A 23,243-nucleotide genomic window follows, 5' to 3' on the forward strand; every position below is an offset into this window, starting at 1 on the left:
AGCTACTCACTTTTTTACTTCTCATATATGACAGGCGTCCCTCATGAGCATCTGGGTAAGTGCAAAACAAATATGTAGTGATGGCATGCTTTAAAAATGAATCACCAAGCATTTCGAGCCGCTCTAGATTAAATCCATCACTAGCATTTGAAAGCGTCAAAGCCTGAAGAATGAGACCAGGGTTTGGGCCAAGAGTTTTTGAGGAGTATCCACTAGAACAGTTCTTTTCAGAATCCATTCTGTCTTTTGAAAAATTAAGAGCTTCTGAAGTACTGGTGGTCACTGCCATTTTGGGGCTTCCATCTGAGGTAGATCTGTTAACATTTCCATCACGGTATTTATTACTCAGTAGAGTACATTCATTGCTGGGCTTGGGCTGGTTCTCACTGTTGTATAAATTGTGAATGGGATATGAGGTAGTTGGTTGTACAGGTATTTCCTGCCTGCAGTAATTCAGTTGATTTCCTTGGCAAAAGTCTCTGTTAACTAAATCACAATTGCCATTGGCAAGATTTTTATTATAAGAAACACCATTAATTGCTGCAAGTTCTACCGATACATCAATTTGGAGTTTACTGGGTGACTCATTGAGCAATGTTATGTAGTTCACAGACATTTGGTCATGATTTTCTGCAGAGGAGGCTCTTGTAGCACCTTGATGTGCAGCATTTTCAGGGACTACAATTGTGCTGTGCTTACAGTAATTTTCATTCTCTGCTAAAGTGGAGCTAGGAATAGAGATGAAGGATTTGCTGTCAATGGACTTTTTCCACCCGAAGTCCAGGTTAGGATATCTGCAAAATAAATGTTGATTTTTTAATTTAAAAATATCTCAAAGTGAAGGCATAAGAGAACTCCATATGTATGTTCATTTTTACATATTAAGAAAGTAGGGCATTTTTTAAAACAAAGATCATTGTAGTATCCAACTCCACTATTTACAATCAAGTATTTTCTAGCTATATGGCCAACTGAAAAAATTATATGAACCATATAGAGCAGATCAATTTTGCACTGTTCCAGCATTTGCAAATGTTCACTTAGTTGTTCAAGAAGATTTAGAATACATATATGTGTGGCATAGTAAATACCTGAAGTCTGCAGGAAGTGATTTAACCCCTACACCAGCGTCAGTGGCTGTTTGGGCTCTCAGTTCCTCAGCTGTCAACAGGCAGTGCAGACGATAAAGTATGCTAGGGAGACAAACTGCTTTTCTCCACAGCGATGCTGGAATAGGATGTATAGCACAGAGTTCTGGAACCAATATCTTTGAAGAAGGGAAAGAGTTTTACTTTTAAAAAGAATCTCAAAAACTCTTAAGTGTGGTTAATGATTTAAGCTGAATTAAACAATTTAGAATGGAAAGCAGTTCATTACCTGCTTATTTTGCAGACTTTCCCACTTAGCTTTCCTCTTCTCAGCACTGCTTAGTGGAAGAGCTTTCCCCTTCTGATTCAAATGGCGAGGAGTCAAAAGATTAAGTCTAAAAATATATTGTGAAAATATTTCCTTTAATGTAAATATACAAAAAAATCTAATTAAACCATGCTGAACTAAGTTTTCAAATGATTTTGACCATCAACACTTTTAAACAAACCTGATTTTCAGAAAGCATTTGCCCTCTGAAAATCAGGCCCTTTAATGATGGCTCAAGTTGACTGCCCAAAAAATTACACCCAAAATTTTGAAAATAAGATTGCCAACTTTATTACACACAGTTTACAAAACGTTTCATTATACATGTTGCAAGACCATAAAATATAAAACCCAAAGAAGAATTAAACTAAGTTTATACTATTCAGAATCTCCTCACCTTGAAGATGTGTGGTCCACATCCAGCAGTGGCTGGTTGAGATTGGTCAGGTCAAGATTATACTTTGTTTTATAATATTCAGCAAAAGTTTCATATTCAGGGGAAGGAAATTTACTCAGTGGAGTAAGATCAGTGTATACATCAGCTACATAGAATCGATGAGGCTGATCAAAATTTCGATACCTAAATAAAATCAGATAGTTTGGAATGAAAAGCATTCTTTGAGCAAATTTTCTACCTAAGGCTCTGATTCTGCATTGGGATCAGATGCTAAGTTAAATAACTCAAGTATTTAGTTCTTTGTGCAGAAACTGAATAGATGTGACAAATCAAAGATTATGGTGATGAGTGCAGTATAAGAACTAATATACAACAGAGTAGAAAAAAATCAATTACCCTTTACAATTACTTTCTGTGAAGAAATAGGAACCCAGAACACCTAATTTTAATAAAATTAAGTATCAATTTTAAAAGGGTTATGTATAATGCAATAAATATATACTTTAGACTATCTGCTTCAATCTGAGCACTTATTTTACAAATGATAAATATTTCTGTTAACCAATATAGAAATTTAGTCCCAACAGTTTTAAATTTTTCAGAAGCTCTTAAATATGTTTAAACTTTTCTATAAAAAGACATTGGTCCTATCACACAATTTTAGAATGCTTAAACAAACAGATTTTTTGTTGTTGTTATTTCAACAAGAATATGTTATTTCAAATAAATAAAAAAATCCCCAAGACAAACCAAAAACACCACAAGGCAAATGCAAAATTAAAAAATCCCTTGAAGAAAGATGGGAGGATGTTTGTCCCATAGAGTAGGTGAATGTTCCACAGAAGCTGGAATGATACAAACTTATACCAATAGTACATTTGGCATTTGATTCTGGTTCTCAACCTATTTATGGCCTCTTCCTTCTTAAAAAGTAGAAAAAGTTTCAAATATTCATTTTCTAGCACTGGAATACTCAAGACGTTTAATCCTGCCCTTTAAAGCTAGTGTAAATGTGATGTTCACACACCATTTTGCACAAATTGTGATAGCTAGCAAGATATATTCTTAACTATGAAGAGATTTGCATATATTTTTTTTTTGGCACTTTGGTCTTAGTTTCTGATGTGTCTGTCATTTTCAATTCCTATCTAAATATTTACGCATCTGAGTAGACGTCTCTAAATGAGGTAAAATCTCTAATAATTTATTTAATCTTTTCAACCTCATTCTAAAGCGGCAAACAAGGCTGTTACTTTCCAGGACCATCTGATTTTTTATTTTTTTCAAAATTCTGGAAAAAAGTGGATGCTTAAGTTAAAGCAGCCTTCAGAAAACTCATTTATCTTATCAGCCCTTGCATACTTATTATGTGTACTCTAATGATTCTGGGCATTGTACAAACACATACTTAAGAGACAATCCCTTGCAGTCAAACAAACAGGGGTATAACAAGGGTGATAAACACATATTTCTATCACAGTTTTATGTAGACTGAATACATGCACTATTTTCAGGTTTTAAGAGGTTTTCTCTTTTAAGATACAAACAAATGAGACAGAATATTCAATTATGTCAGTAGTCCACGTTGTCCACCCCACCTTGCCTAGCTATTATTAGTTGGCAACAAATAATTCTCGCTAGGAGTGTAATTCAAGTCTCCCCCTCCTGAACTTCCAAGTCTCCAATTGTTACTACCACCAATGCAGTTCCACTGGGGGTAGCAACAGAGGGGGTGCTAGTGAAGACCATCCACTGTGTTTTATTGGGCAAATCCCTAGCTGGGATCAAATGTCTTAGTTTCACTGAAGTCAATACAACTATGACATTTATGCCAGTTTAGGATCTACCCCCATGTCATTAAGCCATGCTTAGATGACACGGTGGTTAAAACACTGGTGGCCACAGCTTGTCTCCGCTATCACTCCTATCATTGCTACTGCTGATGGAGCTGCACTGAGGGGGTCATTCTTTTCGGTCTTTGGGACTGCTCTGGCAAGACTTCAGTATCAAGGAGATGTAACTAGAGACAGGATCACCACCAGCCTCCCCAATTTAAAACAGTTCCAGTAAACTAGCTGCTGATAGAGTCACAGCTTTTGGCAGAATACTATGAAAGCTGTGTGGTGACTTGCACTGTTCCTTATGGGGATGTAACAGATTTTTTAGTGACAATACATTAAAATCCCAGTATTATATTTCTATATGAATCATACCACAAACTTGTCATCGACTCTATATTATTAAATAATGTAATTTATCATCAAATGTCATCAGGTTTATGGTGTATGCTAAATATGCTTTGATCCAATACATTAGTTACATAAGTTATGTGGCAAATACTTATACCGATACATTTTCTACACTCCGAATGTCACAGATGATACAATCCTCACCTTGGAATGATAACTGCATCCTGGTAATCTTCTAATTTGAAAATAAATGGAGTTTCTTTTGTGTACTTTGTACTGGGAATGCCTGTACGTGCTTCAGATTTTTCAATATCTTCCATAAACTTAAAGTCAATGTCCAAAGTGCTGGAGTCATCAACTTAAAAAGAAAAGACATATTTAATTTATTTTGTTGGGTTTCCCAAACTGGAAGCAGTATTATTTTTAACTTGTAAAGTCTTACTTTTCCGGTAGACTATTTGCTGTCAACACACTCTTTGCCTCCCCTCTTCCCTAAAATCTTGAGGTAAACCTTCCACTTATAACAGCACACCTAGATACTTTTAGATCCTTCCTCGTTCACATGAAAACATACTGCTAAGAGATGATTTGTACTCATTTCAAGCACACTTAGAATTGAAAAAGGTGAGGAACGGTAACAGAATCAAACCCGCATACTATTATATTTCTGCTGTTGTTACTATATTAAATTATATATGAAATATGATAACTCTGCAGGATGACAAAATACTAAAGTAACTAGTTTGTTGTTATAAAGCAAACTAAAGGGAATATTTAAAGAAACTCAATCCTTACCAACATTAAGAGGTAGAACACAATAGGCTGAATCAGCTTCTGTAGGTCTGAACTCTAGTGCAGGTTTCTCAAGCCGAAGAATGTGTGAGAAAATGTACTGGTGAAGTCTTGTGATCAGCTCAAGCATTTGTAAAGACAACATAAAACCAGACTTCTTTAGCTCAATAGATATAGTAACCTCTCCAGAACGTGTGTACACAGGAAAGTGAGGAATCTAAGTACATAAAGAAAACCAAAAGAGAACAAAAATTAGATACTGAAACATGTCTTAGAAAATACCATATATACTTCTTCCAGAATAGAACTGTCCCAATAGAACAGTGATTAATGTTTAGTCAGGATTTAGGTATTAATGAACATTAATTTACACATACAGAAACACAAGTGGAAGCCATCATTTTGATACAGGGACAATTTCACTGTTCAGAAAAGTTTACGTTCTCTCTAACCTAGAAAATGACCCTTTTTTAGAGAGCAGGGGCTACCTGATAAAGTTACCTTTTAAAATTTTGGCTTCTCTCTATAGAGTTTCTTAATTTCCCTGCATTTTCTTATCAATAAGAAGGGTAGTGCTATCCTCATGTTTTCACTGAGGATTTCATTCTCTCCTGTGAAGAGAGACTAGGTGAAGGACATTTTCTTCTGGATTTGATCCTTAACTATTTCTTTCAGAATTGATCGGAATCTGAATCAGAAACAATGCAATCATCTCTTTTCTTGTGCTAATGAGAACTAGCATGAAAGATTTTACTCTTGTTTCTCAACTTGTCAACAAGTTTTATAAGAGGCAGGCATGGAGAGCCATTGCCAGAAATGGGCTCAGTGGTGATGCTGTGCACGAGCTGATGCACAAAGAGCAGACACTAGTGAAACTGGAGTTACGGTTTCCTAGAGTCAGACTGATAAGATTCTGTGCCCACAAAGGCACAGAATTATAAATGAGTGGCCCAAAGGGTCTGAACGGCAGCGGGGGAGGAGTTTGCTGAGAAAGTGGGTGTGTAATGGGGCTTGCGACCCTATAAAACATCACATCCATGGGATGATTTGTGGGGAGGGAGACGTTATTACCTTTACCAATAGTCAGATGAAGACTTCTGGGAGCGAGGGAGTTGATGAATGTGGGACAGGTACCCCAGGAATACTAGGTGGACATTATAGTGAGGGAGTGGCAGAGCTCTAAAAGTGTCCATAACCCCTGCACTGTGATGTTACAGAGTCCTGCTGCTACAGAGATGCTGAAGGAGCTGCGGAGTGCTGGTGATATTGCTGAGTGCAGGGCCATGGTTGGAATTGCGAGGACAAACCCTCTGAGCAGGTAACAGAACATGATTTGTTCTGAGCACAACAAAAGCACAGATCCCCTCTCAATGGATGGTTGGGAAAAAGCACAGAAAGAGGTGTATTTCCTCAGCCTGTGCTTAGCCTTGTCTCCCATTTTCAGCTCAGACGAGGCTAGTCAGAAATGTCCTACCTCAGAAGAAGAATTTGGTATTCTTAATCAGAGAATATAAAATGACAATGAGGAAAGTTTGATAGGAAGAAGTTAAACTGTGGAAATAACTGTACACAATACTCTATGATAATTGGAGATCCAGTTTTCAAGATTTCTCCAGGAAGGCAGAGTTGACATGTGGTCTGGTCTCTGGCCTGCCTCAGTGCTTTGAGTCATGAACAGTAGAAGAACTGTCAGGCACAGAAGGGGTAAGAGAAAGTCAGATTCATTACCTGAGGTATAGGTTTGGCTGTCAGTATTCCAAAGCATCTTGTTGTATCCTCAGGAGGATACAGCTTTCGCCTCCTAAAGTTGAGCTCGTCAGGCAAAGGGGTAGTTAACACCATTCCTATTACATACAGATAACAGGGATGATCAGGTTTGGGGTAACTATCTCTCAAACATTCTGGAATCTACAATCAAAGAGAGGAAAATACATTAATATGACTATTTCAACAAACTTCACTTAAATTTTCATTCCTAGAACAAATATTTCATAAGATCTGTTGAGACTGGTATGAAACAAAATTATTATACTTTATTAAAACCTTTGGAAATATGTTTCTAAAAGGTAGAACAGGAAAATTCACCCAAACTAACCTGAATCCCCCCCCCCCTTTTTTTTTTTTTTTTTTTGAACAGCAAGACCCATTAATACTGGTCTTCAGCCTACTTGTAGGCTGGGGGCAAAACCAGACCTCAGTCATTAGTCAGCAGCAGAATGCCTCATGCCCAGAACTTCCTGCTAGCTGAGACAACTATTACTTTCCTAAATTAACAATTGTGTTAATTCTACATTGAAAAACAAAAGTCTCTCCTACTGCAGAGCACCAGAATAATCTTCCCTATGAATAAAATGAAAGCTTTGAATACCATTTTACATCTCTATCCATCTCTGGATAAGCCCTTGTGTCCAGACTCTATGGTCCTTATTTCTCAAATAAAGGCAGTTTTTATATAAAGGTTGGATAAGTCTTCCCATTCTTAATCTGCTAAGATTCAAAGACCCACTGCACTAGGATTTTCTCAGTAGTATGTCTCCAGAATGAAAAGCAAGTTCAATCTTTACTTTTGTACACCAAAAAATGAGGCAAAACTATATCTACCCCCCATCTTTCCTTGGCTGTGGCATTAGGCCACAGAATTCCTCTGCCTAAAATGACACTGGCTGAAGTTTGGATGACCAATTTGTGGATTTCTGTGAATGTATGTATTTATGGTGATCAGGTGACTGACTTCCAGCTCTCCTTGTAGGAACCATATAACTTCTCTGCTCATGTGCTCATCGTTGCTCTTAAGAAATAGGATTTGATATTTGATAGAAGAGTAAGATCTACTATTTTGCAGGGGTGAAAAATACTCCATCTCGATTAATCAAAAAACTAGATGTTTTAGATATCCCCTGGCTTTTACATAAAAAACCCTGAGTACTTCTTGTAAATCTGAAATGTGCTAAAGCTTCTTTTCCAGATGCAGAGTTGGGACAAAAACACGGGAAAAATTCTTGATTTCTATGAAAAAAACAGTTTTCTTTGTGCCAGTTTGAAAAATCATCTTCTCAGAATGATAGGTATTTTACTGAGCCTTTTGAGCACACTCCATATTGCAAAAGGTCACCTTACTGAGGTAACAGATATTGGGAAGGGCACTCTGATGGAAAGGAAATATGACAATACCTCTTCCAGTGGTTCAAACTGATGAACAGGTTCTTAGTGCTGTAGGAAATAGGTTTTCCCCATTTACACTGGACTGTTCAATCTACTGCTTCTGAAGAGGTCCTCTCTTTTGTTGTACTTCTGGGACTTAAAATTTCATGTTATCTATATTCCTTTCTATAATATCTGACTAGGGTCAAGTTTTCCCTAGACTTTTCCGATGACTGTCACTACCTTATCCATTGATTTCCAAAAAGCTTCCCACTGGAGTGTGTGGGAATTGCCAGAAGCTGATTTACCTGCCAAATATTCTCTACGATTGAGGATATGTATGCCGACATGATACTATATTGTATCTCACTGCTCTGGATGAGAGCAAGAGAATATCCCTAGATATGACTGAAGGCTGCTGATAAAGAATTTTTCCAGAAAGATGACTCAAAACTTCTCTTGTGGAGTACACAGAGGTTGTGGATGTCCACAGTCACCTTGCAATTCCTTCTGATTAAGGAGTCCACTCTCCCATCCATGGTGTCTTTTTGGTGGAAGAATCTCCCTCAGCTGGGATCACCAAGTCCTTGATGGAGAAGAGTGAGATATGTGTGTGCACCAAGTCTATTTTTGGGACAGACACCAGGTTGGATCTGAGCTGGTGCATATGGTAGAACCTTTGGGTTGCTTTTCCAGTCTCTTGGCTCTGTTTTTAATTGAGGTTGCCATGGCCCTCCTGAGCAGCTACAAAATTCACTGGTTGGAAGGATATACCCTGTACTACTAATTATCAATCCTCTGGAAGGAATTTCAGGGAATGGGGCTTTCTTCTGCTACCAGTGACTGACAGGTCTGTTTCTACATCCATGGAAGCAGGTTGAAGACCCATCATAATGGATCTGTGGAACTTTCCATGATGAAGAATGCAGCTTATAACAAACCTGTTCTGTTAAAGTGAAAGTTCAACTCTGCACTAGTTATCCTATTATATATTATGTTAAATAAATCTAATAAAAGAATATTCCTGTAAAGTGATAAACATGTTTATGAAATAACATGACTTATACCAACACTGTGCCTTAATAAATCTCTATTTGAAAAAAGTGATCTTTACCAACCTACGGTTCAAACCGAAAGAATTTGATGTTCCATGCTCAAATGGTAAACCTTTAAATCAAAATTAAATATCTGAAATTAATAAAAAAGCAGCGAGTTCTGCCTCTGGAAATGTCCAAAAGTCAAAATTACTAACACCACAACAACAGTCTTTGAGTCACATGACTTCATTTCACAGACTTTAGAAAAAGAAATTCTTTACTTTCTATACTTTGACATATTGACCTGGATGCTGAAGTTTTGTTTTGTTTTGTTTTTTTTTACACAAACTTCTTCTGACACTTGTTAGTTTCTTTGGGACAAGTTTTCCACTCAATTACATTAGTGAAACTTCACTGACTTCAACAGAATTGCACTGGTATAACAGAGAATTTGGTCCATGATTTTCAAGACTCCATCAGGGACAGAGAGCTATCTTTGTGATGTACAGAAGAAAAACTGTCTGGATATTACAGCTAGACAATTTTTTTTCAAAAGAAAAAAAAAAACAGGGAAAAGACTTCATCCAAAATGTCACAATTTCTTTTTGTTTCTTTCAACCAGCTTTGAAAGCTATAATATAATAGTAATTATACATGGGATAAAATGCAACTAGGTAATTAAAAAAAAGAGAGTGCTAGCTAGCATGCAAAACATTTTTCATTCCTCTGAACAGATTCACCTTGACAGCTAGTACCTACCCTCTTTTCTCTAAAAGGGAGACAAACATGCAGCTAGAAGTCTGTACTATATATTTTGTAATGTAAAGACCATCCTGCTAAAAAGTTTGAAACACACCTTGCCATAAATATAAAGGGAAGGGTAAACACCTTTAAAATCCCTCCTGGCCAGAGGAAAAACCCTTTCACCTGTAAAGGGTTAAAAAGCTAGGATATCTTCGCTGGCACCTGACCAAATGACCAATGAGGAGACAAGATACTTTCAAAGCTGGGGGGGGGGGAGGGGGGAGATAAACAAAGGCTCTCTCTGTCTGTGTGATGCTTTTGCCGGGAGCAGAACATGAATGGAGTCTTAGAACTTAGTAAGTAATCTAGCTAGATATGCGTTAGATTCTGTTTTGTTTAAATGGCTGATAAAATAAGTTGTGATGAATGGAATGTATGTTCAGGTTTTTGTGTCTTTTTGTAACTTAAGGTTTTGCGTAGAGGGATTCTCTATGTTTTGAATCTGATTACCCTGTAAGGTATTTACCATCCTGATTTTACTGAGGTGATTCTTTTACTTTTTTTCTAAGAATTAAAATTTTTCTTTTAAGAACCTGATTGCTTTTTCCTTGTTCTTAAGATCCAAGGGTTTGAGTCTGTGTTCACCTATGCAAATTGGTGAGGATTTTTATCAAGCCTTCCCCAGGAAAGGGGGTGTAGGATTTGGGGAGGATTTTGAGGGGAAAGACATTTCCAAGCGGGCTCTTTCCCTGTTATATATCTGTTAGACGCTCGGTGGTGGCAGCAATAAAGTCCAAGGACAAAAGGCAAAATAGTTTGTACCTTGGGGAAGTTTTAACCTAAGCTGGTAAAAATAAGCTTAGGGGGTTTTCATGCAGGTCCCCACATCTGTACCCTAGAGTTCAGAGTGGGGAAGGAACCTGGACACACCTTAAAATAAAACCTTCATTTGAAAAACACCCCTTTGTCAGTCAAGTTAGAGACTTAAACTTAGAAAGCTTGTCTTATTTCCAGACTATAACAGAATATATTAAATCTTAGATGTGGACAGCAATGAATGATACTAACAGCTTTAGGGTAGCACTGCCTTCGTTTTGTAGATCCTGGTCTTCCTGGAACATTGGTTTCTTCTTCATCATGTAAATCAAGCTCCTCCTCATACTTAACCGTTTCTTTCCCAACCGGCATCAAGTGGTCATCCAGTTCACCTAATTTTATTAATGAGTACAGGTGAGTAGTAGTATTAATAATCACATTTCAATTCTTCAGATATTATGGATTAGCTGTGTTTACTCAATGGAATAACTACCATATAACCTGCAAGATGAATTTGAGGGTATGTCTACACTGCAATTAAAAATCTGCAGCTGGCCCATGCCGGCTCAGGGCTTGGGCTAAGGGCCGTTTAACTGGTGTAGACGTTAGGGTTAGGACTAGAGCCCAGGCTGTAATACCCAGTGAGGTAGGAGGGTCCCAGAGCTCAGGCTGCAGCTCAAGCCTGAACATCTGCACTGCCATTAAACAGCCCAAGCCCCTGAGTCCGAGCCAGCTGGCACGGGCCAGCCATGGGTTTCCAATTGCAGTGTAAACATACCCTTAGAGGCTACACAATATTTAGGTGACCTCACTAAATAGTAGCGAGAACTTGCTAATCGTGATACCATGCACACATTAACCTCTTACCAGTTAAAGCTGCTAATTTGTTCTGAGTAAAAATAATACTGATGGCAGAATTCTAAGATTTCCGAAGTACATTTAAAATAAAAATTTTAAATAAATATTCTCCCTATGCTGAAGTTGTCATGGAAAAATCAACTTCCCACACCAATTAAAGGCAGCCTGGGACTGAATTACTTGATTGGACTAATTTGCACACAGTAATGTCTACCACCCAGGATTTCTTACTCCCTTTTCTTTGGGTATGTACAGACTTTCTGTACTGGTTTAGAGCACATCTAGCAATATTCTATGGGATGTTGGTTTAAAAAACACACTGTAATAAAGAAATGTACTTATGACATATTTACAAGCAGCACTACAGCTAAAGTCAGCATGACATTTTCATTTTTTTGACTATGTTCTATGGCTCAGAGAAAACCTGCTTTGCCCTCTTTAGAAATGGAGATTACTGACTTTTAACTGGAAGTTCTTCGAGATGTGTGGTCCCTGACTACATTCCAGATGTGGGTACGCATGCACATCATGAGCTTGAGACCAGAAAAATATTGCAAATAGTGTCTATTGTTCCGTGCCTGCGCCCTGGCTCCCCTAGTGCTCTGCACTGGGGATATAAGTGGAAGTGCAAACCAATGCCTCTCCAGTTCTTTCTCTACCACAAATCCAGTTGTAATTCAAAGCTGGGACGGCAGGGAAGGAGGGTATGTAGTGGAATACAGATAGGAACACGTCTTGAAGAACTTCCAGTTACAGGTAATTAATCTCCATTTCTTTTTTGTGCACTAGTCCCTATTGTATTCCACATGATTGCTGACAAATAGTATTCAAAGAGGAGGGGGATACGAGGATTCAGGTGGTCTATATGCTTGCAACACTGCAGCTCCGAAGGCTATGTCAGCAGAAGAGTCTTGGGCCAATACATAATGCTTTCCGAAAGTGTTGCTGGAACTCCAGGTTGCCACTTTAAATGTCCAGTAGAGGGTCTTCTCTGAGAGAAGCTACTTAGGCTTTCTGTGCTCTCGTGGAATAGATGTGCTAACTGATTTAAAAAATCCATGCAAGGTATGGCTGCACTGCACTTACCCATGGCTGGCCCATGCCAGCTGACTAAGGCTCACAGGGCTGTTTGTGGAATAGACATTTGGGCTCAGGCTGCAGCCCGAACTCTGGGACCCTCCCATCTCAGAGGGTTCTGTAGACCAGGCTCTAGTCTGAGCCTAGAAGTCTACCCCGCAATTAAACAGCCCCTTACCTCGAGGCCCATGAGCCCGAGTCAGCTAGCATGGGCCAGTCACAGGTTTTTAATTGCAGTGTAGACATTCCATTATAGTCTCTGAGAAGATATAGCAGAACAAGCATGAGGTCAAGCAAAAACAACAAACGGTCCAGGTGATTTCCTAAAAGATTTCATTCTTTGCACGTAGAACACAGTGCTCATCTGAGCTCAAGACAAAGAAGTCTCCTGTCTTTGCTGGAGGCATGAGGCTTTGGGAAGAATACTGGTAAGTGAATTGATTAGTTTATGTAGAATTTGGAAACTAATTTGGGATGAATTTCAGATGAAGGAGAAAGGATACTATATCTTTGTGAAATGTAGTATAGGGTGGGTCAGCCATAAGAGTCCCCAGCTCACTCACCCTCCTGGCCAGCAGAATGGCAACCAGGAAGGCGACCTTCCTTGATAAGTAGGACATTGTTCTACAGGTGGCCTGGTAAGTGTTGAAAGTACAAAACTGAGGTCTTGTTGTGGCATTGGCTTCATTACTGGTGGATAGGTCCTGGTCAAACCCCTTAGGAATCTGGTTGATACCGAATGAGTAAAGATAGAGTAGCTATCAATCAGAGGATGGCATGCACTGATGCTGCTAGGTGAGGCCACAGCAAGCTAATATAGAGACTCGATGTCTTAAAATAGCAGGAATATCTGCTGACTCTGACCATACTGAATCTGTTGTGACCAGATATACAAATTCCTCCCTGTGGCTAGGTAACATCTTCTGGTAGAATCTTTCCTGCTATTATTCAGAATAGTTCAACTGCCAAACATGAATGCTTTGGGTTTGAAAACTATCCAAATATCAAGCTGTGAGGTGAAGAGAATCTGGGTTGGGATGCCTGACCCTGCTGCTTTCTTGAGTTAGTAGGTCCTTCCTTATCCAGAAATGTTGGGATTATATAAATGGAAGGAATGCATTGCAGGCCCACCTGACTGCTCTTAGTTCTGGAGGTTGATATGCATACTGGCTTTCCGAGGTGTCCATCCACATGGGATCCCCAGCCCGCAAGGGATGTGACTAAGATTATTCTCATGTTGGGTATGGGAGCTAAGAAAAAGGACTCTAACATATACATGCCCCAGGTTCGTCCACCAGATGAGTGAAGCTCTGACCATGACAGCAATTGTCACTACAGAGTTCATGGTGTGCCTGACTGATGTATATGCTGACAGGAGCCAGACTTGTAGACAATGGAGATGTAACCTGGTGAAAGGCATTACATAGGTATAATAGCCTACATGGCCTAACACAGAAAGACAGAACCGGACCATTCGACATCTGAGTGTGACTTGGTTTATTAGACTGCTCATGGCATGGAATCTGTCCATGGGAAAGCAGGCCCTTGCTGTAGCTGTGTCCAGGGTCACCCCTATAGAGTTTCTGATTTGCATGGGAATCAGGACAGATTTTTTTTTTATGCAGTTCACCAAGGATGCCAAAACCCAGTAATGACGAGGTTGCCATCAGAGCTCCTAGGCATTATCTACTTGTTTAAAGCCAGTCATTCAAGTACAGGAAGATAGTGTAGCTGTTTCATCTCATCTTTGCTCCCACCACTGGAAAGACCTTTGCAAAGACTCGGGGTGCTGTTGCCAAATTGTGCAGGAGTTCCCTGTATTCACAGTGTTCCTGACCTACCAGAAAACTGAGGAACCTTCTGCGGGACAGGTGGATGATCACATGAAAGCAAACATCTTTTATGTGGAGAGCTGTGAACCATGTGTCTTTTTCCAAGGAAGTAGTTATTGATGCCAATGTAACCATGCAGAATTTTAATTCGTAAATGAAGGTATTTAGCTGATGCAGGTCAATAATCCCTCCAGCCTCCCTTTTTATTGGGAAATATGAAACAGTTGGAATAGAACCCTTTCCCTTGATGCTGAGGTGGCACTCACTCTATAGTTTAGCTGGTGGCTGAGGTTGGGTAGCTGTCACTGATATGGATGAGACTGCATATCTTGATTTCTGCACCTTTTGTTGCTTGTCGCGCAGTTTTGTAAGGTCATCGGTGATAGAAAGGCTAAGGAAAGAGGTGTTGGCTTATATGGTCATTTATGGTGTTTCCTCTTCAGGCCCAGAGAATAAATGCCCAGCGGGCAGTGGGCTGACCTGCAGTTTTTTAAGAAGTGCAAAGACTTGTCTGTCTTCTCATTAAAGAGACTAGTTTCATTACAAGGAAACTCCTCAATGGTGTTCTGAATCTCTCTTGGGAACCCTGAAGAGTGGAGCCATGACTCCTGGCACATTACTATTGTGGTTGCCATAGATCTTGATGCAGTATCAGCTGCTTCCACTGCAGCTTACAGTGAGGTTTTGCCACAAGTCCACCTTCCTCAAAAAGGGCCTGGAATTGAGCCCTGTCCTCCTTGAGGAGTTTTATCTTTGAACTCCAGTAACATTGCATAGTTCATAAAAGGGCCTGGTAGTTAGAAATTTTCAACTGGAGACTGATGGATGTGAATACCTTCCTCCTCAGGTCAAGGCGTTGAACTACCTTGTACGTATGGGTAGTTCCTGGGTGTCGCTTCCTGGATCTTTTCATGGCTGCTTGCACTATTAGGGAGTTAGGGGTAGGGCCAATGAACAAGAGTTCTTCCCCTTAGGAGTAGGGATACAAGTTGCTGGTGTACGCCATACCACTTTAGCTGGCCTCCATAATGGCCTCATTCACAGGGATGCTACCCAATTGGGTCCGGCGGGCTGTCACATGTTCAAGAGTTTGTGCTGCATATCTTGAACATCCTCTAATGGAATTTGAAGCTCTGCTGCCAATGTCTCCAATAGTGCTTGGTATTACCTAGGGTCACTGGGTGAGAGCAAAGACAGGGTAACTACCTCATCAGGTGAGGAAGACGATATGCCTGTTGGCACTGCTAGTACCAGAGGATCCAGTTCATCATCTTCCTCTTCCATATACTTCTGCAGAGCTGGCTGCTGTTGTCTAGTAGGAGAAGGATGGGGAGACTCTGGTTGAGTGTATGGATTTGGTAAGGGTCCCATGGATGCCAAGGGGCCAGTATGAAGGGTTGAAGACTGGTTGGGATGGACCTCAGGACAGTGGGTACCAGTGCTCTCTTGGAGGGGAACCATGTTTGTGCAGAGAACAGGTCCAAGACACTCTCAAAGTCCTGTCTGCGATAACTTCCATAGGTTGAGAAGATGATGGTTTGCCTTGGGCATCGCATTTAGTCTATGGCAAAGGCAGATCCAGTTCCATCAGCAGTACTGTCAGTACCAGTGGAAGAAAAGACTGGCTTATGGATGGAATAGGGGAGTGACTCCTCCTTCTTGAAGTGGTGTCCCCTTCTGGGGTCAATATGGTCCTCAGAAAGACTAGGCTAAAAAGTAGAGGAAATTGCGAATCCAGGAGGATGAAGATATCCTCTGGTGTAGTGTATGTCTCAGTCCATTCTAGAGTACAAACAGTCCTGGTTGTCAGTTCTGCTGGATCCAAAGCCATGACAGACTTAGTTGTTGGTGGGTGCTTTCAGAACCGGGTTGGTACAGCTGGGCAGAGAGGATCCCATCTGGCGCTCCTCAGTACTGGCAGCTGATGGTACTTTGACTCTTTAAGGTTGTGGTCAGCACCGATGTTGGTACCGGTATCATGGAAGCTTTCATTTTGTACGCTTTCCCTTTGTGGTCAAAAGGCTTCGGCAGACTGACAGGCAAAGACTCACCTGATTTGGAAGGACACTGGGAGGATCCCTTCTCTGAGAAGGCTACTTAGACGGGTGATGGTCTGTTCTTATGCTTGAAAGAGTTCCCCTCACTCTTATGAGAGGTCCAAGGCAACAGGTCTTTAGATTTAACTGACCCAGCCTCTGCTCCAGAGCTCATACTCCTAGAAGAACTGCTCAAAGCCTCCAGTCAATGTACTAAGGTGTCTCCCCAGCCTGGATCTAACAGGGCTTTCTCCATGAGATACTTCCTCTCGTCTATCTTTGGTCTGGGGTGGGAAGAAGCAACAAATATTGCACTTGGAGGAGACGTGAACTTCCCCAAGGCAGTAAAGACAGCATGGGTGGTCATCAGTGTTCCCTCTAATTTTTCCTCACCTCCATATTGGTGTACATAGAGTTCACGTGGCAGGGTGGGACTGAGGGGTTTGGTACGTGGGAAGGGGTTCGGAACGTGGGAAGGGGTTCAGGGAGGGGTAGAGGGTTGGGGTGCAGGGGGGAGGACTCTGGCTGGGGGTGCAGGCTCTGGGGTCCAGAAGGGGGCTGGGACAGGGGGTTTGGGTGCAAGAAGGGTGAGGGCTCTAGGATGGGGCCCAGGGATGAGGTTTTGGAGTGCAGGCTGCTCTGGAGCTACAGCAGGGAGAGGACTCCTCCCCCCGTCCCCTCTCTCTCCTCACAGCAGCACCTGGGCTGAGGTGCTTTCTCCGCCGCAGCCCTGCGCTGCTCTTAATAAGCTGCTGTGCGGCCATGCAGCCAAGAGGGATCTTAGGTGGTCGTCACTGACCAAGAAAGAGCAAGGGCAGGATAGAGAGTTTTTGAATCCCGAAATTCTGACATAGCCCTACTCCCAAAAGGGGAGACAGAGAGGGTTCCCCACCAGATGAGGAACTAAGCTACACTACCTATACAGAAAACTATAAAAGCACTTAAAATATATACAATTATATTTACAAGATGAAGACAAACTCGATGTGAGGATAGCTCCAGACACTGGAGGATTCTGACTGAGGCCATGTGGTGGTACGAAGGAACTGGAGGAGTCAGTCCACACCTCCCCTTATATCCTTGGTGCAGAGCCCAAAGGGAACCTGGGCTCAGAGGCAGACCAATGGTCACTATTTGCAAGATTTTTCTGGATTCAGGTGTATCGTGCACATGCACACTCACATATCGAACACACATAGGGACCAGCACTTGAAGAATTTAGAGTTCTGATAAATATTTTGTAGTTAACTAGAGAAGCCTCCTCTTAAAGCATTGAATTTTGGATTGTACATAACAAATGCTGTTACAATGAACTTTTAGAAAAATCATATTCTATGGTTATCTCATGGCTGAGAAATATAGCTCTCAAATTACACTAGAACTCTGAAATGTGATTTGCTAGCTGACATTGAAATTTTTTTCCTGTATAAAAACCATATTCCATGTCAAAAGTTATGTTACCGCAACTGATATTGAATTTACCATTTTAAAAACCACAGAAATTCAGTGGTGAGATTCCCTTGACAACTTTAACTCTACACCTCTACATGGATGCATGTTAAATTATTTCATTATATGATCACATCACAGAACATTGTGCAATGGGGGTTAAACCATGAATTCCTCTACCATATTATAGATGACAGAAGTCTTTACCTACAACTTTCCAAATGCCTCAATATAAAGATTTTTTCCCCTTAACCAAAGAGATCCTTGTTTTCAAAGACACTTACCAATTTTGTGAAGCTTTTCACAGCAAATAAGAGCTACCACTCTCTCAGCCAGTCTTGCACAACTCATTGGAGGACCCTACAAAATATTTCACAAAATATCTTAAATCTATCTTTAACAGTACATAGTTTACCAATATATTTAAATGGTGAGAACTTAACAAACATTATAATGGTTTCATAAACTCAGAAAGAACAGACATTAAAAATCACAAAGGAGTTACTGTTTTAAAAAACAGTATCAACTCTTATACTGCCTATGCAAAGTGCAGAAATAAATAAATAAATAAATCTGGAGCACATCCCACAGCTCAAATAAGCAAATGTGTGGCTTATTTGCGGCTTATTTGCTCATGAGGCTGAGGGAAAAGCAGCAAAAGTCTTTGGGATGTACAATGAAAGGAAGTTGCTGAGAAAACAGACTACAAACAAAAGAAGCAGAAGTGGTCTGCAGGTAGTTACAGTGTGTGTTACAGCAAAAGAAAAGAACATATATGCTGGATACTAATTAATACCAATGGAAAATTCATTCAGATATATATACATACATAATTCACTTATTTCCATCCCCATACCAAGTACTTACAACAATAGAGGCTCGAAGAGGTGAGTTGATTGGCAGGTAGAGAGTTGAATAAAATGTAGTATCAGGCAGTTCTCGGGTTTTACACTTAGGAGCCAGATGAGTAAATGGATCGCTTGGTAATCTTGCGCAGTACCTAATTTGACAATAGATTTTAAAAAGCCTATCTTTCTAAATCCAAAAGCAAGATCCTATTTACAGCTTACAGGGACTCTCAAATTACTAATGCAGGAAGTATGGAAGATTTTAGTCCTGCCTATCTCTTGAATTTCCCAAAATTAATATTTAGTAAAGTAAAATGATTTAATGTTGTCATCCAATACCCTTTTTAAAATAATACAGCAGATCATAAACACCAGAAATGTGAGTGAGAGGATTTTATGTGGCCCCCCTCAACTATAGCACTTCTTTAAAATTTGGCACTGTCAAAAGCAACTACATCTCTTCCCATTTGATGGCTGAATGGTGAACTTTATTAAATGTGTTGGTGGTCTCTATTTTATAAAGGTTTTTATACAGCCCATATCACCATAGTAACTCAGTACATTCCAGCAATGCATTAAGCAATGGGAGTACACATCAGTCATGTTATGTTCATATCCCTGGGTAGTTCTTAGTAGAAAGGGAATCCACATCACTAATACCAATCATCAGAACTGGTATCCTTGTTGGCAGTCTCAGACAAGGACTGAATGGATCTGACAACAGGCCTGCCCTCTCTAACTCAGAGGTGATCTCATTCAGAATAGAGTTGAAGCATGTTGGTGAGTGTTATGGGGAAGTTTTCAGTGCCATCCCTTACGCTGCCCTGTTTTGTGAGTCAATGGAGAACTTCAGTATCTGAAGATGTCAAAGTGCAAGGAAAAAAGTGAATTTGCCTCATACCTATTGATGTGTCCAATCGCAGTGTTAATTGTAACTCTTGGACTGCTATCATCTGGCCTCAACACATAGGGTGGAAAGATATCATCATCATCCACGATGGATTCAGTTTCAGTTTCACTAGTATCAACGGACTTTGAGCATTTGTTTCTGAGGATCTTAACATTTTAAGAACAGAATGTGAGAAACAGGCTATTTTTTTTTTTTACTACTATGTTAACCAAGAAGTATGTTCCTTTGGATACATACCTTCTCAATTGCTTTGTAGGTTTTAAGATCTTCTTCAAAACTTTTGATTTTGTCTGTGTCTGCTAACATGATGTAATTTGAGATTGGTGCCCTGGCTCTTCCTTTGGACTGCACATAGGAACGGTATTCTGTGGGCAAATCAAAACGAACCACCAAATTGCATTTTGGTATGTCAACACCCTCTTCAACAATACTAGTAGCAATAAGTAAGTTGGTCTCATGTGCTCGAAATTTTCTAAGTACCTATAAAAGTAATCAAGAAAAAAATGTCTAAGAAATTATTTCTCTACACAACTGTTTGAATTACTTCTAATGTATTTTGAAATGCTATGTAAAAAACACAAAAAAAAAACCCCAAAAGGACGGAATTGGAATTCTAAAAACATGTTTAAAAAGAATCAGAAGGATTACAGTGTTCAGCCAAAACAAACAACAATAATAAAAAAAATTTCAGAGACTCTTAGAGCAACAACATTTAATCAGAAAGACAATATGGCTTCCCAGGAATTACATCTTAAATATCAAATTATGAGGGAAATTAAAAAAATGTGGGAACCTCTAATCATGCGGGTGGGGAAAACCTGCTTAATTTACAATATTACATATCTTTTGGCTATGCTCCAGCAATGTTTGTTCAGAAAAGCATTTCTGAAATCAATAATTTGGGAATAACCAATCAGCATTTCTGATGTTGAAGCATCATTTTTGGAAATGACAATTTCCACAGTTGATGTTTCTGCTAATAATTTAAATTCACTAGGATCAAGGAACAATTATGGTAAACCTGCTAAAAGAAAAGTCACAACAGTTATATAAAAACAAACTGAAATAAGAAATCCTGACAAAAATACTTGCAAAAAGAAAAATGTCAAACTATTCTGTAAAATCCAGAAAAGGAATAAAAAAGTAAAAATTAGGTTCACTTAAAAGGAAAAAAAAATAAGAATTTATAGCTCATTATACTATGTGTGGAAGAAACAGCCTCCCTCCCCCCCACAATAAACTACAGTAAACTACTTGTTGCAGTTCATGTGGTTTTAGGCTACTTTTTAAATCAAGTTTCAGAGTAGCAGCTGTGTTAGTCTGTATTCACAAAAAGAAAAGGAGTACTTGTGGCACCTTCTCTAAGGTTCCACAAGTACTCCTTTTTTAAATCAAGTTTGTTACTGAACAATTGCCAACAGTATTTACTAATTTGAAATGTCAATGTAGATAAGATCATAAAACGGCCATACTGGGTCAGACCAAAGTCCATCTAGCCCAGTATTCTGTCTCCCAGCAGTAGCCAATGCCAGGTGCTTCACAGGAAATGAACACAACAGGTAATCAAGTGATCCATCCCCTATCGCCCATTCCCAGCTTCTGGCAATGTTGGGCATACTAATTTTCAAAAGAGATTCAGTTTTGAAAAAGGATTAACAAAGATTAGCTTTTCAACTGTTTTTAAATTGAAAGTATTTTAAATGATAGATATAGGGTTCTTTCTAAATATTTTCCCTTCAGCTAAAACACTAATACACTCCCTAATTTTGGTCCTCTTTAACTTTTGTTTTAGGATCTTATTAAAATAACCATTGGCTTTTTGAATGAATTGGCTGCTAAATCATTAATGGACTCTACTTAATATCTGTTACACCACGTCACCATTTAACAACAGCCTTAAAAAAGACAGAGCAATATTATAAGTCTTTCATTTGTGAATGCTCCCCCACTCCTTATCATGCATACAGGCCAAACAAACATTCCACACAACGTTTATTGTTAAAAGGATCCTGGCCAATAATACGTTATAACAAACCTTGTAATGCAAAATTACTCAGTCACCCACCCCAATTAATCAAATACAGATTTCAGAGTGCTAGGATGTTCCATTTTCATAGATTTTATCATCAAGTTGGAAGCTATGTTTGTATTTTTAAAAGTGTTAAATTTTATTTCTTTGAATTTAATAAGCTACTGGTATCAAAGTACGTCAAGCTGTAACAGGGTAGGTGATTTAAATATTTTTAATAAGGCAATTATGGGGGTTCAGGTTATAAATATGGCTTTTATCAAGTTCAAATACAAAACACAGTTAAAGCTAATTTTTTTTTTTAAAAACGTCCCAACATGAAATTCAAGACCATGGGTTTTTATTCGACACTAGACTCAATGTAAATCTGAGCTTTTAATGATCAGCAATTTACTGTTATTACAAAAGGGCTTAATATTCTACACTGCAGTCAGGAAATTCCAAAACACTTTATTTTCTGTGAAACAGTAATGTAGCACTGTTAACCCATTAGAGGAGAAACACATTTTTTGTAAAAACATCTGCACCACAAACAAATGTGCAGATCTGTCAAGTCAGAATACTTCCTGAGATTCCAGAAGTTACTGCACACAGATTTTGCCTGCAAATGAAATGATTCTGAACATAGTAGTATCGTAGAATTCTTTTCAATTAAGTTACCTCTTCTTGTTTTCTGAATTCCACTTCCATCTGTTTGTTACGAGGCTGATTCTTTCCAATGCCATGTCCAGTTATAAAATTGCTACTGATGTAAGCCAGTTCTGGATCCTGTTTTCCAGCTTCCTTTATCAACCTAAGAATATTACACACATTTTGGAGTCAGGCATAGCTGAGAAAATGAAAGTTAATCTTTCGTTTGTAAGACCTATATTAAAAATTGAAGTTTGGTAATCGGGTATTTTGCCAACATATATACAGATGGCCTTAGCATATTTTTTTTCTGAAACAAAGTTTATGGTGAAAACTTCTGTAGGGATAATCAAAGATGGACTGCATACGTACGCACATGCTTTGGGTCTAGTATGGAAAAGTCTATACTTGAAGGCCAAGATTTTCAGAAGGGACCAGTGATTTTGGGATTCCACAGTTTCTGGGTGCCCAAACTGAGACACCTTTAAAGGGACTTACTTTTCAGGAAGTGCCAAGTATCCCCAACAGAACAAAAAGGCCCCTCTTAGAGTATGTCTACATAGGGGTAAAAGACCTGCAACACAGCCCGCATCATCTGACTTGAGCTAGGGCTGTGGGTCTAAAAATCACAGTGTAGACATTCAAGTTTGGACTCCAGCAGGTTTTTTATCCCTGTATAGACATACCCAAAGGGCCTCATGTTGGACACCCTAGAACTCAGGACACCCACGTCACTAGTCATTTGGTCAAAATCTACAAAGGACAGAACCTAAGAAACCAGCACCAAGTGTTCACATCTCTTCTAAATGTTACAAACCTCTGTACTCAAACATTTGACACCTTTATCTGTTGTGGCATTGTCAACTACACTGAATGTGTATTCTGTATAGGTGTACATATGCAAACATTTATAAACAGAAAAGCAAACTGAAAAGCGCATGTGTGTATATCACACACACATACACACAAATAAAAACATCTTGAACATGAAATGTAAGGTCCCGTATCCTGCAACTATCTCTGTGTGGGTGGATCCCGTGCA

The 23,243-nt window shown here is 39.4% G+C and overlaps 1 protein-coding gene across 17 annotated transcripts in view; it reads right to left on the reverse strand.

Annotated features, from left to right (window-relative positions):
* Positions 1–23,243, reverse strand: part of DICER1 (dicer 1, ribonuclease III) — a 97,058-nt gene that overhangs the window by 11,888 nt on the left and 61,927 nt on the right. For 14 of the 17 annotated variants that reach the window (XM_073349547.1, XM_073349541.1, XM_073349548.2 and 11 more), the window contains 13 exons: positions 22,232–22,364; positions 19,780–20,022; positions 19,534–19,688; positions 18,652–18,784; positions 18,069–18,144; positions 10,785–10,924; positions 6,523–6,702; positions 4,798–5,011; positions 4,207–4,360; positions 1,814–1,996; positions 1,378–1,483; positions 1,092–1,267; positions 11–794 (listed from right to left, as the gene is read on the reverse strand). In XM_073349547.1, the coding sequence (XP_073205648.1) occupies positions 11–794; positions 1,092–1,267; positions 1,378–1,483; positions 1,814–1,996; positions 4,207–4,360; positions 4,798–5,011; positions 6,523–6,702; positions 10,785–10,924; positions 18,069–18,144; positions 18,652–18,784; positions 19,534–19,688; positions 19,780–20,022; positions 22,232–22,364 (2,677 nt within the window). Of the gene's footprint in view, positions 1–10; positions 795–1,091; positions 1,268–1,377; positions 1,484–1,813; positions 1,997–4,206; positions 4,361–4,797; positions 5,012–6,522; positions 6,703–10,784; positions 10,925–18,068; positions 18,145–18,651; positions 18,785–19,533; positions 19,689–19,779; positions 20,023–22,231; positions 22,365–23,243 lie in introns of those variants that run through there. The other 3 variants (XM_073349552.1, XM_073349553.2, XR_012159551.2) reach the window with 3 other exon arrangements.

This window comes from Lepidochelys kempii, chromosome 6 (genome assembly GCF_965140285.1).
Source record: "Lepidochelys kempii isolate rLepKem1 chromosome 6, rLepKem1.hap1, whole genome shotgun sequence".
Classification (NCBI taxonomy): domain Eukaryota; kingdom Metazoa; phylum Chordata; order Testudines; family Cheloniidae; genus Lepidochelys; species Lepidochelys kempii.